We start from the raw sequence: 14,356 nt of genomic DNA, 5'->3' as shown, positions 1-14,356 counted from the left end.
GTGATTCTTGTAGATGTTGGGATCCCAGACCCAGCTCGTGTCATCACCACTGCAGCCATAGATGTGCACCTGCCCAATAACCCCAGCCAGCTGCCCTCGTCTCTGGTGAGTGCAGATGCAGCGTCCAGCTGTCTGCAGCGGACGGGTAGCTCTGTGAGCGAGGCCTCCAACACCACCGTGTCCCGCTCTCGCTCCAGCTTCAGCGCCCACCAGCACAGTATAAGTAGCCACACCCTGGGCTCCACCACCGACTGCAGCTCCACCGTCCGCGAGGCCTCCACCTCCACAGACTCCTACAGCGGCCAGCGCTGTTACCCCCCGCCCTACTGCAGCCCCCTGGCCCTGGGCACACAGCCTGGCCCCAGAGGACACCCCAGCGCCGTGGTGCAGGAGTTGCTCTCCTCGCTGTCTGAGGACTCCTGTCTGGGCCAGAAGGGCTTGGACCCTGTCAACCTCAAATTGCCCAGCCCTGCTGGCTCCACCAAGACCAGCCCTGAGCTGCAGCACAGGCTCAACATCTACAACAAGAGGAACAAGGAGAGCCACAGAGGCTTCCACACCAAGCCCCTCATCCACCTGCAGGCCAGGGAGCCTTTCATGGAGGAGAAGTACAGGCTATCTCAGGCAGATGCCACTGTCAGCAGCCTGCCCGAGACATAGGAAAGGGCTACACGGGGTATTGTATCTCTTAGCCAGCATTGACTCACTCCTCAAAGACCCTCCTGAAACTCACTGACTAAAACTAAAGACATGAACTCAGAGGCATCCTCCACTGGCATACAGCCATCTTCCTCATTGCCAAAAGCACCTTGGGACTGTGAATGGCAGCTCTGCCAGCACAGCCCATCGTCCATTGAGGACAGGGAAACATGCTTTAGTGAGCAGGCACAGAACATCTATCAGGAATTGCCACAAATGAGTATATGGAGTCACCAAAAGAAACCAGCATTAGGGCATTAGCCCAAGCTCTGAGGTAGCAGGGCTCAGCAGAAATGTGACTGGCGCTGATGCTTTTGAATGTGATATAATTTAGCGATGGGGCTGGGTGTGTGTGGGTGGAACTGGGTGGTTTGTTTGTCTGATATACTTGCTTAGGGATTGGAGACACTAGACTGATCACAAAACAACTACTAATTGGCTATCATATTATGATGTCATGAGCCACACTAATCAGACATTTTATAAACAAACCATACTGAAAGTCAACCTGGAGTTTCTCGACCTCAACATTAAGTACAGTCCTCTCTGATCGGACTAATGCAGGGTACATTTGATCTATGTTCTAATGTGTTGAGCTGTGTTCTCAGCTTATTTCTTACCTTTGTCTTTCTACATTATCAATGCTAAAGTTTGTATTCAAATGATATGACAAAATATTTTTAAGCCAGACAATTGAGCAATTGAGGGATGTTTCAGCTACCAAATCAGCTACCAAGGGATTTGTAATTGAAGATGTTATGTAAAGTGTTGGTCAGAAGAAAAAGTATTATAGCATGGACCTTTAAAAATATCTGCTTTTAGACATGGCAATCTAATCCGTGCACTTAAATGTCAACAGCCATTTTGTAAATTGATCATGAAGGGAAGTCAGTGCAGAGTAAAAGCAATTAAAAGGCAAACATGGTAAAAGAACAGTCATTTACAGTCAGTTTTATCATTGATACCAAGACCTTTTGGGGGACGACACATTAATAAAAGTGCATTAGTGAGGCAGGTTTAAACTTCCTGAAGATTGCCTTTATTGTGACGCTACGTTAAATACATGTTACAAAATATGCATTAACAGGGAACAAAAATATCACCTACGCCAGGTAAGCAAAACGTTATTTGTGGCATTATCATAGCTACGTCAATAAAAACAGATGTCCGGTTTATAAACAGTGTTGTTCTGTTTCCATTTAGGAAGAAGGATGATAACATTATTAGTGTTCCCAGAAAAGTAGCTCCAGAAACGTTTAAGGCAGAGATTGTAGGAGAGTTGTAACCATGTGGTCTTGGTACCCAGGTAGTGACGGTACGGCTGCTGAGCTGAATTTTGGCTCACTTGCTCAATGCTGCAGTCATCTCAGGGACAGCCTAGTGAGACAAAGCCAAAACAGAGTAATTTAAGATGGTTGCACCCCCTAACCAGGCATATCTAGCAAGGTTGACACAATGGACACAATGTGTGCTTGCGACTAAACTTTTAGATAAATGTAAGTGTTGAGTCTCACGGTTTGGGGTGACACCATTTAAGATCAAGTCATTGATAAACCTTTTCATTTTCTGAGAGTAACTGATCAAAGGGACATGAGCGGGGTTGCCTGCTGAATGACATACTGATAAACTATATCAGTAGCGCCCGAGTCGAGTGTCCCACAGATCAGTTTTCAATTGAAGGAAGAGGAGAAAGACCATACATTTGAATGAGTTATCACATGTAAGCTGATAACCAGCAGGTCACAACTCTGCTGCCACGAGCTATTATAACCAATCACTTTTACGGACTTTCCCCATAACACCTGGGCCTCTCACACACCACCACCGCCATAGTAAATAAAAGATGAACAACATTACACACACATGAAAATAAATGCTACTACACTTTCACCGAAAGCACGGGCCCTCTTGTTCAAGAGTGTGGCAACCCTCTGCCACACTGGCCATATGTGCCAGCCAGACATTAGAGGGCAGCTAAGCATGTAAAGTACTGGCACAAGGGAAGAGAAAATAAAACCTGAGAACATATGGTTTGAAGGAGCGCTGTTGTATCTCTACACAACAGCAGGCTCTGGCCACAACTCACCTCTGATTAATTCAGCACCTCAATAATTCAACACATTTCCATTAGGTGGAATAATAATGGTTCTTGCAACACTGATCAGGGAAATAGTGAATGTAATATTCTGATTGTCACTGTTGTCATGTCTTGGTTATTGAAATGTTGGTGTCTTGCTGATCATCTAGTCAGCGCTGTGCTGAAAGCTGGTGCAGTGTTGGGTTAGTTTCAGTCATGGCAAGAGTGGGTGAATATTCCTCCAACACAGTCGGCCTGCTATCTCACCTTGAACAGATCAGCCACCAGACCATAGTCAGCCACCTGGAAGATGGGAGCCTCTGGGTCCTTGTTGATGGCCACAATAGTCTGTAGTGCAAAGCAAAATGTGTTTCATAAATAATGCAGCATGCCTATTCTATATACATGACAGAACGTTCTGGTATAAAGGGACAGGGAGGAAACAAGCAAGAATGCTAACTGTACTGTACCTTGCTGTCCTTCATCCCAGCCAGATGCTGAATAGCTCCAGAGATACCAACAGCGATGTACAATTCCTACAGAGAGAACAAGATGACGAACAAGCTGTATCAGCATAATACAAGCGCTTGGTGCACCGCCACATCTATGTAGTCCCAGTTGTTTCAGGCTGCTGAACACAGGTAAGACAACTTACTGTAGGAATGCCTGCAACGGACTCAATACCATTAGTATAATATGTGGGCCTACAATATTTATTGAATAACTTTCCATCAATCTCCAGAAAACCATCATGACACCACTAAGGTCGTCATTGGCACCCTAGTACAGATGCAGCTGATTGCAGGACAGTCCTGGGTTAGAGTATGGAGCTGTTCTAGTGCTGACCCTGACCAGGTCTGTGTAATCTCTCAGAGGGGGAGTGCTGGGGGGTGGTGTAGCAGAGTGTAGGACCCTCCCAAGCATCCACCTCACCTATGGGGAAAACACATCAGAAGCTTTCAGCGTAATGCACTGCCATATGAATATTTCAGTGCTACTTAATGTTATTGGAGTAGTCTCAAAGGAGCAGAACATCAATTTATGAACACAAGTCTGCCAACGACTAGAATTGAGGCCCAATATTTCACCATGAGCGGCACTGTCCTATCCAGCAAGTGTACTGTCCTTGCAGAGATAAAATGACCACAAAACATGTTGTAGTATCACCGTATGGAAAGATCAGAGTACATACAAAAATATGAAAAATAAAAATAAATAAAACAAAAAGGTACTAGCAAGGGTCCAATGTCTAACCTATTTGGAGAATCTTCTCAGAGTTAGTCTCTTTAAGCTCTTCTAGCAGCTTAGCATTTTCAATTAGAAGGCTAGACAGGGCTACCTGCTGTTGTGTTGCTAAAAATAGCATAAAGCACTGTTTCAACCTACTATTTCACACCCAGCATTCCCTCAGGTGTGAAAGCAACTCCCTGCAAGCAACATGATTTTATTGGTAGCTAGTCGTTCAACTGTGGTGATGCTATTGTTAACCGATAAAAACAACAAAAGACCGCAACATGACAACCTGGCTGCTCCGTTGCCAAGCTGTTACCCGAATGTGGTACTCGCCTGAAACGTTGCTCAGGCATGACACCCCACAGCTTAGATTACATAAACAATACAACGGCACACTGTCTGTAAACGTCAGGACAGTAGGGTGAAGACAGTCTTATAAAGACTTTAGGCTACTGAATGCTAGTGTGACGATCCTTTGATATACATAAATATGCAAAAGCTATGAATACAATATATGAATATATGAATACAATATACTGACAGAAACACTAAATGTCAAATAATTCTGTGATGTGAGATTCTTTCAAATTTAATTTCAGAAAAACTAACTGGAGCAGTTCAATAGTGGATATAACTACTATTTAAAGCCTGCAAATAGTTGATTAGCTAAATATTCCTTCTGTCAAAAGTGGATCATTCAAATACACATAACAAGAAGGAACACAGTTTTGTGCTATTCAAGGGGACATTTGTCAAATAAAAAAAGATGTCAGACAGACATTAACACTTATATGACATGCATGGTTCTTCTGTCCTAACAATGCCGGAAGGTAGCGATCAAAAATGACCATTTAATACTTGAATCCTCTGAATGGTTTGCATGAGGGCTATGAATAACTGACTGACAAATATGAACAGGATAAAAATAGTGCCATTAAAATTTGATTTAATACATTAAAGCTGGAATCCGTAATGGTGAAACTGCCACATCCGTTTGTGACAATGGTGTTACTTCAAACAACGAACACTGTTTTTCCCCCCTCAGACATCATTGCACGAGCGATAGAATAGCAGAGTTTGTTTCATAAACAAAACAAAAACAATAAAATGGGCTTTAAGCCCAAATGTCACAAGCTTGTCAAAACATTAGCAAAATCCAATTTGGGCAGAATGGCCTGGTCTGGGGCTCTGAGCAGATACCATGTGCTCTGTGCTCTGCTCTCTAATGGATCAGCTAAATCATTTAGGAGCATAAATGTGCCATTAACTACATTTCAAATGTGTGGATAATCACAGCTGGGATATCCCATTTGAACCGGATAATGGAAATTTAACCTTTTTAAAAGGGGCTAAGGGATCCATCTTTAGAACACTGAATTTAAGGAATTGTGTTTGCATCTAAAGTAACAGGCCTTTGTCAAGCTGCGGGCAATTTGCACAATAATCAATACTGGGTGGGTAACTCAGAAAATATATCTATGCATTTTCTGATTTATTTTGTTGTAAGTATACACCCATGTTTCCACAAAAGGTTTATCTTGAATAATTGTGCAAAATTAATACATAATAAACCATTGTGAGCACAACATTGCCTATCAAAGAATAGGATGAATGTTAAATTATCTAGAGTTTGTCACTTACGGGGGCCACGATCTTGCCAGTCTGTCCAACCTGCATGTCATTGGGGACATATCCAGCATCCACAGCAGCTCTGGAAGCACCAACTGCGGGGAGAATCAATTCAAACCTACTTCACTGCTGTCAATCAAATTTCTTCACCAATATTTTTATTGTAAAGTCATACCGTATAAAAAAATCACGACAGCTATGATGGAAACAGGACATTTCGGTACAATTGTATAAATGCCGAGAGATCATTTGTTCATTCGACATGGTGGGATCTTTTTGTATCGGTAAAATTCATTATGCGAGAAATATTGATATAATAACAATCATATGGTGTGTGGTCCTCCCACTACGACTCGGGAAACCATGCAATTTATTAAGCTACAGATGAATATGAAATAAGTTATGATGAACTTCACAGGGTGGTGAAAGTGCACGGTGATCTTGATGCTCCTTTACAATAAATATTGAGGGTCTTATTCTGGTGACATGATGATTGATGCTTGACTGTCGTTTGACAAATACAAATATTCTATCCATAATATGTTATCCATAATAATCTCATGTAGACTAACCTAGCAGCACAGCCTACCAACACTATCTGCCAGCTGTTGACTGGAGTACACGTGCTAAGACCAGAGTAGGCACATTTGCTATTTAATGCAACAGTTGTGACAAAACTATCGGTAGATTTGGAAAAGCGATGGAAACATATTAAACTTCAGATTTTTATTCGGTACATGAAATTTGTGTGCACTACATCATCACGCACTGATTTTTATCCGCAAAAAGTCTATTTGGTGTAAACACAACACTGGTGGGAAAATGCACATGTTTTCTTTATGCGGATTCTAGAGTATTTGCATGAAAGTCTGTCACCAATTGGATGAAGACCTAGCTACTTATTCAGATGCAGAACTTGCATTTGTATATGCAGGTCAACATTCAAAGACTCATTCTAATCACGCACTTACCTGCGGCATTCATTTTGTCAGCAAGGTCATACAGCAGCTTGAAGTTGTCTCCACTCTTCAGGCCCCTTCCTAAAAGAAGGGCAAGACACTAATGATTTCTTTAAACATTTGGCATACACATCAATTCATTTGTCAAGTAAAAGCATGAAGTTAGGTGTCTCACCTCCGGACACCACAACCTTAGCACTGGTCAGCTCTGGCCGGTCACTCTTGGTCAAGGACGCTTCCAGCCACTCTGACATCCCAGCAGGAGCGGACGCAGCAACTGAAATAAACAAACAACACATGAGGAAACATCAGATAATCATATTAAATAACAAAACTGCATCTCAAGGACAAACTGTCTCATGTCTTCTTGCTTTTAACTATACCCTGACAAATATGTCATCCAGCCAGGAAATATAAAAATTAATTTTAGAATGATAAACAAGAACAATGGCTTTTGTATGTGTGCTTTTCGGGTGTGTATCAGTGCATGGTTAGTACTGGAGCTACCTTCCTCTGATGTAGCACTGCCTCCCTCCACCTCAGCGGGCTCAAAGGATGTCCCTCTGACAGTGAAAACCTTGACATTGTCATTAGACTTGACAGTGCTGAGAGCATTTCCTGTGAACCAGACAAACAACAGTGATGTTCAGTTTTGTAACTACCACATGCAACTCTTTTGATGACAACTGGGAATTAAAATTGAAAATTCATTTCACACAAATAGAGTCTAAAAGATAAAATATCTTCTGGGCTCAAGGTACACCATGAGTTTTCCATAAGACCTATTTGGACATGACAAACAGCAAAGGTTTAAGTGGATAATTCTGATTTATTCATAGCCCATTAGTGCAATTGAAAAATTTTGCTTTTTGGGATCTAATCAAAGCTGGTATTGCCGAAAAGCTGATTTAGCTTTAGATTTATAAACAAACTAGAGGTCGACCGATTATGATTGTTCAACGCCGATACCGATACCGATTATTGGGGGACCAAAAAAAGCCAATACCGATTAATCGGACGATTTTTAAAATGTATTTGTAATAATGACAATTACAACAATACTGAATGAACACTTATTTTAACTTTATATAATACATCAATAAAATCAATTTAGCCTCAAATAAATAATGAAACATGTTCAATTTGGTTTAAATAATGCAAAAACAAAGTGTTGGAGAAGAAAGTAAAAGTGCAATATGTGCCATGTAAGAAAGCTAACGTTTAAGTTCCTTGCTTAGAACATGAGAACATATGAAAGCTGGTGGTTCCTTTTAACATGAGTCTTCAATATTCCCAGGTGAGAAGTTTTAGGTTGTAGTTATTATAGGAATTATAGGACTATTTCTCTCTATACTCGTGTGCAATGAACGCAGGAGAAGTGACACAATTTCACCTGGTTAATATTAACTGCTAACCTGGATTTCTTTCAGCTAAATATGCAGGTTTAAAAATATATACTTCTGTGTATTGATTTGAAGAAAGGCATTGATGTTTATGGTTAGGTACACGTTGGGGCAACGATAGTCCTTTTTCGCGAATGCTCACTGCATCGATTATATGCAACGCAGGACACGCTAGATAAACTAGTAATATCATCAACCATGTGTAGTTATAACTAGTGATTATGATTGATTGATTGTTTTTTATAAGATACGTTTAATGCTAGCTAGCAACTTACCTTGGCTTCTTACTGCATTCGCGTAACAGGCGGGCTCCTCGTGAGGCAGGTGGTTAGAGCGTTGGACTAGTTAACCGTAAGGTTGCAAGATTGAATCCCTGAGCTGACAAGGTAAAAATCTGTCGTTCTGCCCCTGAACAAGGCAGTTAACCCACCGTTCCTAGGCCGTCATTGAAAATAAGAATGTGTTCTTAACTGACTTGCCTAGTTAAATAAAGGTGTAAAGAAATTACCGATTTCCGATTGTTATGAAAACTTGAAATCGGCCCTAATTAATTGGCCATTCCGATTAATCGGTCGACCTCTAAAACAAACTGGTTCTCTATGGTACATGTAAGTACTGTGTACATGGAGAAGTGGTGAGTTACTGTTCTAATTTGTAAGAGCAGTCCCAAACGCAGTTAGAAATTGACATGATTTCCCATAATAATTTCAAACAAGATCCATATAGGGTAACAAAAAAATTCTAAAGCAGTCTAAACTGCATTGGTGATTTATAATGTGGTCAATAAATATGAACGCCATCTTAGGTTGGCTTGGGGGGGAAACAATAGGTACAAAAGTTCAAATATACTGTAACACGTTCACAAAAAGCTAGTTACCAGCATAGATGGTTCTGACAAAGGTGTCAGGGGATTTGATCTCGATGATGTCTGAAATAGGAGCAACATCCAACTTGGCAGCCAGTCTGGGCAGCAGGTTCTACAAAAGACAGGATGGTAAATAAGCAGAGATACAAGGCAATCTGTAACAATCAGCCAAAGATGCCCTACAAATAACTTCCAGAAACCATGATTGAAAAATACAGCATACTGATAACAGCTATGTTTTTTTACACTAGCCGTATGAAATTAAATCCATTATATGAAATCATCTGCAGGCAGACAGCTTGCTGAGGAGTAACAAATGAACTCACTGAAGCTATGTATATAAAGGTGTTATAAGCTTACTTTCCCAAAGGCAGATGCTCCAGCACAGATATGGGTGAAGTTGAACTGCTTCTGAGTTGCCAGGATAAGTGGAGTCAACGCTTCTATGGAAAGACATGCAAGTTGCAGTTAACACCACATGCAAATTGACAGAAAATAACCCTCAAATTTAACATACTAACTTTACATAGAAGTAAAACTTCCAACTCATTTACAGCTTCAGTGAATCTGTCGGCTGCATCTGCTTCACACTGTGGATATACATACCTGGCAGAGAGCCTTTGTAAGCATCATTTTGAGCAATCAAAACTGTCTTCACACCCAGAACTTTGCTGATTTCCTGTGCAACCTGAACAGATTATAAATATACAGCAAATCAATCCCTTGAAGAAAAACACGAACAGTGTAGGTCTGGATATCATCCATTTTCAACAGGTTATTAGTCTGATGATCAAACCAACGATTTTAACTTACCTTTGTACAGTCTGTTCCAGCAACCAAACAGGACACATCTCCTCCCAGTTTCTTGGCTGCAGTGATAGCATTCAGCGTAATGGGGGTCAGCTTGTCATTGTTGTGTTCTGCCACCACCAAGGTGCTTTGAAACCTCTGGAGGAGACCAGACTATGGGGAAAAGGTATTTTCAGTAAATAGGACATAACATTAACATAACACTCAGCCCCAGTCCTGGCCATTCTGCTTCCCTCCTCCTATCCCGCAAAACTAGAATAGTGTAGCCTACAGTGTCGGCCTGTAATGCAATTTTATGAATGCCCATCCATGTTGTACCGTCTGATTCATGACCATGGCCTAATACTAGGCCTAATCATTTTGGCCATTTAATATCTGCATATCAGCTACCCAAGTTTACCAGGAGTTATTTTGAGCCTATTTGCAATGAGAATCGATGTGTTTACACAGTGAGAAATTATGAAGTATTTTCTTCTTCGCTATGATCAGCTCATCAAAAATGTATGAATGTACAATTGAAATCACTAATTCATGACAATTTAGCCCACAGAGTTAAACTCCAGGACAGCAGTCGTGAGTAGGCTAATTTCATTCCATATTGTCCATTTTATTTTGGCCTGTCCTGTTTTTAGGAAAAGTCATATTCAAATCGAAGCGCATTTGTATTTGAAACACAGCCGCAGCGCTGTGTCTCTCCAACAGCACCCTGGAGAGGCGTGCTGGGCATGGATAAGATAAATATTTTGCGCCCCTGACTTTGGCAAAGTGGGCAACGCTCCTCATGGGGCGGCATCAGCGCTCACCTAAATAGCCCATATGCCACTGGGTGAGAGAAGTTTTCATTGTATTTAGGTAGAATTATGTGAGGTGTTATGTGTCTGCCTAATGGATGAGCCGGCCTTGATTACATGGCTCTAATGCCATGTACTTCAAACTTAAACACCCATGATTAATAGCTATGAATAATATGAGAGCATTTTGGGTAGTCCAATAAAGAGCAAGGAAACATTAATATTGAGTTCATACAGGATACTACTGGTTCTGTTCAGGTGTAGCTTTTTGGGGAAAGCAACATCTAGTGGGTTATTTATTGGAGGTCAGTTATAGCAGAAAGTGTGAACTAGTACATAACACCACCTCAGGGGAGGAGGGAGCTGTGAAACCCTTCTGTAAACAATCTGACATAACATCAGAGCTATACATTTGCTTATACAACCTTTGACAGGGAGTATCAAGCCTATCACCAAGCTAAAACATGACAGTACCAGCTGCTCTATCTGAACCTGTGTCTGAATGACAGTTTCTAGAGTAGAGGTCATTCACAGCAGTCTAGACAACGTCACAGCACAATACATGTTTAATAGATTTAGTGTACATTAAATTATTGTCTTTATTGAAATGGTGCTTCAATGTCTTTAAAATCATTGCATGGCCATTTTTTGTTTGTTTCTTAAGTGATTGTTTACGAGGTTGCATAAGTAAGCTAGCTAACTGCTAGCTATTTTCAGCTAGCTAATGACGCTAGCTGTGCCATCAACTATGATCAGATGTTCAAACTGTGGCAATCGACTTATTTCATTTTTATTAATATAGAAAAAAAATCTATGCCATTTCGTTCACTGTGCACAGCTAGCTAACGAGTAAGCTAAGTTAGCTAGTTGACTGGCTAGCTTCCTTGCTAGCTAACGTTAACTGTCTATTAAGCACCAGCAACATTGTGCTGATTTGCATTTGCCACATTGCGAATGAATAGCAAGTTACTTAGCTAGTTAATATAATATAATCATATATGTCTATTGTGTACTTACCAATTGTTTGAAATGTGTTTTGTTGACAGCTCTAAGCATCTTGGACCCTTCTATTCGATGTTGCCAAATGCTACTTTCCTAGAACGAACTCTGACAGCTGTAGAATGTTCTCGCGAGACAAAACTATGGATGGACTAAAATCACTTCCGTTTTAGGTGGGAGCAGAATACAATTTTATTTCAGAGACCACGGTCTCCACTAGTAGCTTCCATGGCCACAAAGTCAGATTCCACAGTAACAAAGTCAGATTCAACAGCTTATTTTTGGTCTTAATTTAAGGTTAGGGTTACGCATAAAGTTATTAGTGAGGTTAAGGTTAGGTTTAAAATCACATTTTATGAAGATAAATTGTACAAATGACTTTGTGTCTATAGAAGATAGTGATGACCGTCCTACCCTGTAGCCTTCGGGTCCATGATGACTGGGTAGGTGGGTGTTAACAACAGGGAAAACTAGATAGGCCTACTATTGTCACCAACAAAATCATTATGCATATCCATTTAATCCAGATCTGTAAATATACTAATTTAAATTAGTAGCCTATGTGGCTATGAGAAGAGTAAAGGGACCGACATTGAACCGGGCAAGACGATGCACACCAAATAAAATGTGATAACTGGTTCGGGGCCAGTTCTTGCTTTGCCATAAATTACTTTTGCCATACATGTAGGTTGGAGAGATGTAACCAATCCGTAGTAGCCTAGACCATGCCCAGCAACCATGACCCCATTGGCCTCATGGGTATATGGTGGGCAAGGTGAGCACGGGCTAGCACACACCAAGGTCACACCAAGCCCACACTAGCCCAGCATGGGCTAGCCCACAACAAGCCCAACACAGGCCACCAGGAGGCCAGATAATATTTTGCTTAGGGCACCAAAAAGGCTAGGGTCAGCTCTGACTGCATGTGTGGGTATGGATATGGGTAGATAGACCTGCAAGCCACTGCAGCCCCTTATAATGAGTTTTTTTTTTGTGGCCCCCATCCCCATCAAAGTTGCCCATCCCTGCCCTAGAACAGGGTTTCCCAAACTGGGTCCTGGGGCACCCCCTGCGTGCACATTTTGGTTTTTGCCCTAGCATTACACAGCTTATTTAAATAACCAACTCATCATCAAGTTTTGATAGTGCTAGGGAAAAAAACTAAACATGTACCCAGTGGGGGCCCCAGGACCAAGTTTGGGAAACCCTGCCCTAGACCAGCTCCTCCCACCAGCCTCCTCTGCAGCACCGGCTAGCCCATACCAAGCCCAGCTGAAGGCGGTGGCTCATTAGAATATTTGGGGGCCGTGGTTTGCACATAGTCCTTTTTTTGCAACCATTACTGAGTGTCATTCCACTTCCAATTTAAGGGTTCTGTTGTGTGATGCCCAGTTTTGTTTAATCTTGTACAATGATGAAGTATTTAAAAAATACTTAAATACGTGCATGTGACATATGAAAAACTATGTAGGTCTATTACTTATGGTATATAAATTATAGGCATATGTATGATAGCCTCACATTCAACAACTTGGCTGTATTTCTTATACAACGTATCATGTTCCCTGAATACCTAAAACGATTGAACAGTATACAATGTATGCATTGAATTAAGTGTCAGAAATAAACAATAAATATATAAATTCCTATTAAATAGCAAAGGCGCAGAGGCCAATGTTGGCAGCCTACATGGGGCCAATATTTGAGCCCACATTGAGCCCACATCGTGCCAATGTGTACATGTTTACTGGGTAAGTGCAATAAGGGAGACATTTTCACCCAGGCAAAAGCTTAGTCTTATCTTAGATCTTAAACTGTAAGCAATTTTTCATGCCCACTGGTAAAAAAAAAAGTGAATCAACGTTGTTTCCACATCGTTTAAACCAAATAAATATGTGTGATGAAGTTGAGTCAACATTGAAAACTGATAGGATTTGCTTTTTTTCCACCAAACTTTTAACCTAAATCCAACGACATGGTGACATTTGTTTTGTTGATTTCACGTTGAAGTCACGTTAGTTGACAACTCAGCAAATGTAAATCCAAACTAGACCTTCAACTGATGTCTCTGCCCAGTGGGCTGTGTGTCTTGATTGTTTGATTGCAGTCTTGGGACATGTCTAGATCGTGATGAATAAATGTATAAATGATTGTAGGAATTAGACTTTTAAACTATCTAGTCCAAATGGATAATTAAATAAATTATACATTTTAAAAAATAGGCAGCCTATGAAGACGTTTTATTTAAACGTCTCAGGGTGGGATGGATGTCAATCATGAACATGTAACAAATAAAGATTAAGCAGCCATTCACAAAACAAAATTACGATTTTCATAAACATTAGTTATGCATTGCCAACTCAAATTAGACAGATTTGCGGTTTGAATTACAATTTATTCCATATAGCCTATTCAATTTTTGAGTTTTGTTTAGTGAATAACTGGCCTATATGTCTATAAATGCAATTGCGTTGAAATATAAAGCATTTATTCGATTAGGGCAATCATAATGATTGGTTAACATTTGCTTATGGCCTATCCATTTCTAGTGCAACTTTTATGCTAAATGTTGATTTCTTTAAACGGCTTTGGAATCAAACTCGAAGAATGCTTCAAAGAAAAAAAATATGTAGCTTTTTTTGGGATTCATTGTTGTCTGGACGACATCAACATCCCTTAATCCTAATTACGATTTGTAACTTAAAATAATTTGTATCTGTATTTGTATCTGGGGTGAGGGTCAATGTCAAAGGTGAGGTTCAAGACACGGTCGCAGTTTGATTTTCAGGAGAAGGTTGATGTTGCCACGTGCCTTTTTGAATAAAGACATCTTGAACAAATAAACCGGTAGGTAATCTGATATCATGCATTTCTTTGCGATAATGTATTTA

At 40.6% G+C, this 14,356-nt stretch overlaps 2 protein-coding genes across 2 annotated transcripts in view; one reads left to right on the top strand and one right to left on the bottom strand.

Annotated features, from left to right (window-relative positions):
- The window catches only part of tmem266 (transmembrane protein 266), a 45,342-nt gene extending 44,136 nt beyond the window's left edge, over positions 1-1,206 (top strand). Inside the window, 1 exon segment of the mRNA XM_071416907.1 lies at positions 14-1,206. Within this exon segment, the coding sequence (XP_071273008.1) occupies positions 14-660 (647 nt within the window). The 3' untranslated portion in view covers positions 661-1,206.
- A 509-nt stretch (positions 1,207-1,715) lies between these two features.
- On the bottom strand, positions 1,716-11,626 carry etfa (electron transfer flavoprotein subunit alpha). The gene is made up of 12 exons (XM_071416908.1): positions 11,484-11,626; positions 9,679-9,828; positions 9,472-9,553; positions 9,226-9,308; positions 8,878-8,977; positions 7,105-7,215; positions 6,773-6,874; positions 6,610-6,678; positions 5,651-5,733; positions 3,247-3,312; positions 3,044-3,124; positions 1,716-2,076 (listed from the first exon to the last, which is right to left on the bottom strand). Exons 1-12 carry the CDS (start codon positions 11,520-11,522, stop codon positions 2,041-2,043), a joined length of 1,002 nt encoding a protein of 333 aa, XP_071273009.1. The 5' UTR covers positions 11,523-11,626; the 3' UTR covers positions 1,716-2,040.
- Between the last annotated feature and the right edge of the window lie 2,730 nt (positions 11,627-14,356).

The sequence above is a fragment of the Salvelinus alpinus genome, chromosome 9 (assembly GCF_045679555.1).
Source record: "Salvelinus alpinus chromosome 9, SLU_Salpinus.1, whole genome shotgun sequence".
In the NCBI taxonomy this organism is placed as follows: domain Eukaryota; kingdom Metazoa; phylum Chordata; class Actinopteri; order Salmoniformes; family Salmonidae; genus Salvelinus; species Salvelinus alpinus.
Note: the sequence above shows the minus strand (reverse complement) of the source record. Positions and strands in the feature narration are given on the sequence as shown.

Bases quoted from the DNA above. Each gene is read 5' to 3' on its own strand.
- etfa (XM_071416908.1), bottom strand. From the start codon at position 11,522: ATGCTTAGAGCTGTCAACAAAACACATTTCAAACAATTG. The intron at 7,216-8,877 runs GTAACTAGCTTT...TCTGGTTCACAG, and splicing joins TGTCAGAACCATCTATGCTG to GAAATGCTCTCAGCACTGTC. The intron at 5,734-6,609 runs GTAAGTGCGTGA...TTCTCCCCGCAG, and splicing joins TGACAAAATGAATGCCGCAG to TTGGTGCTTCCAGAGCTGCT.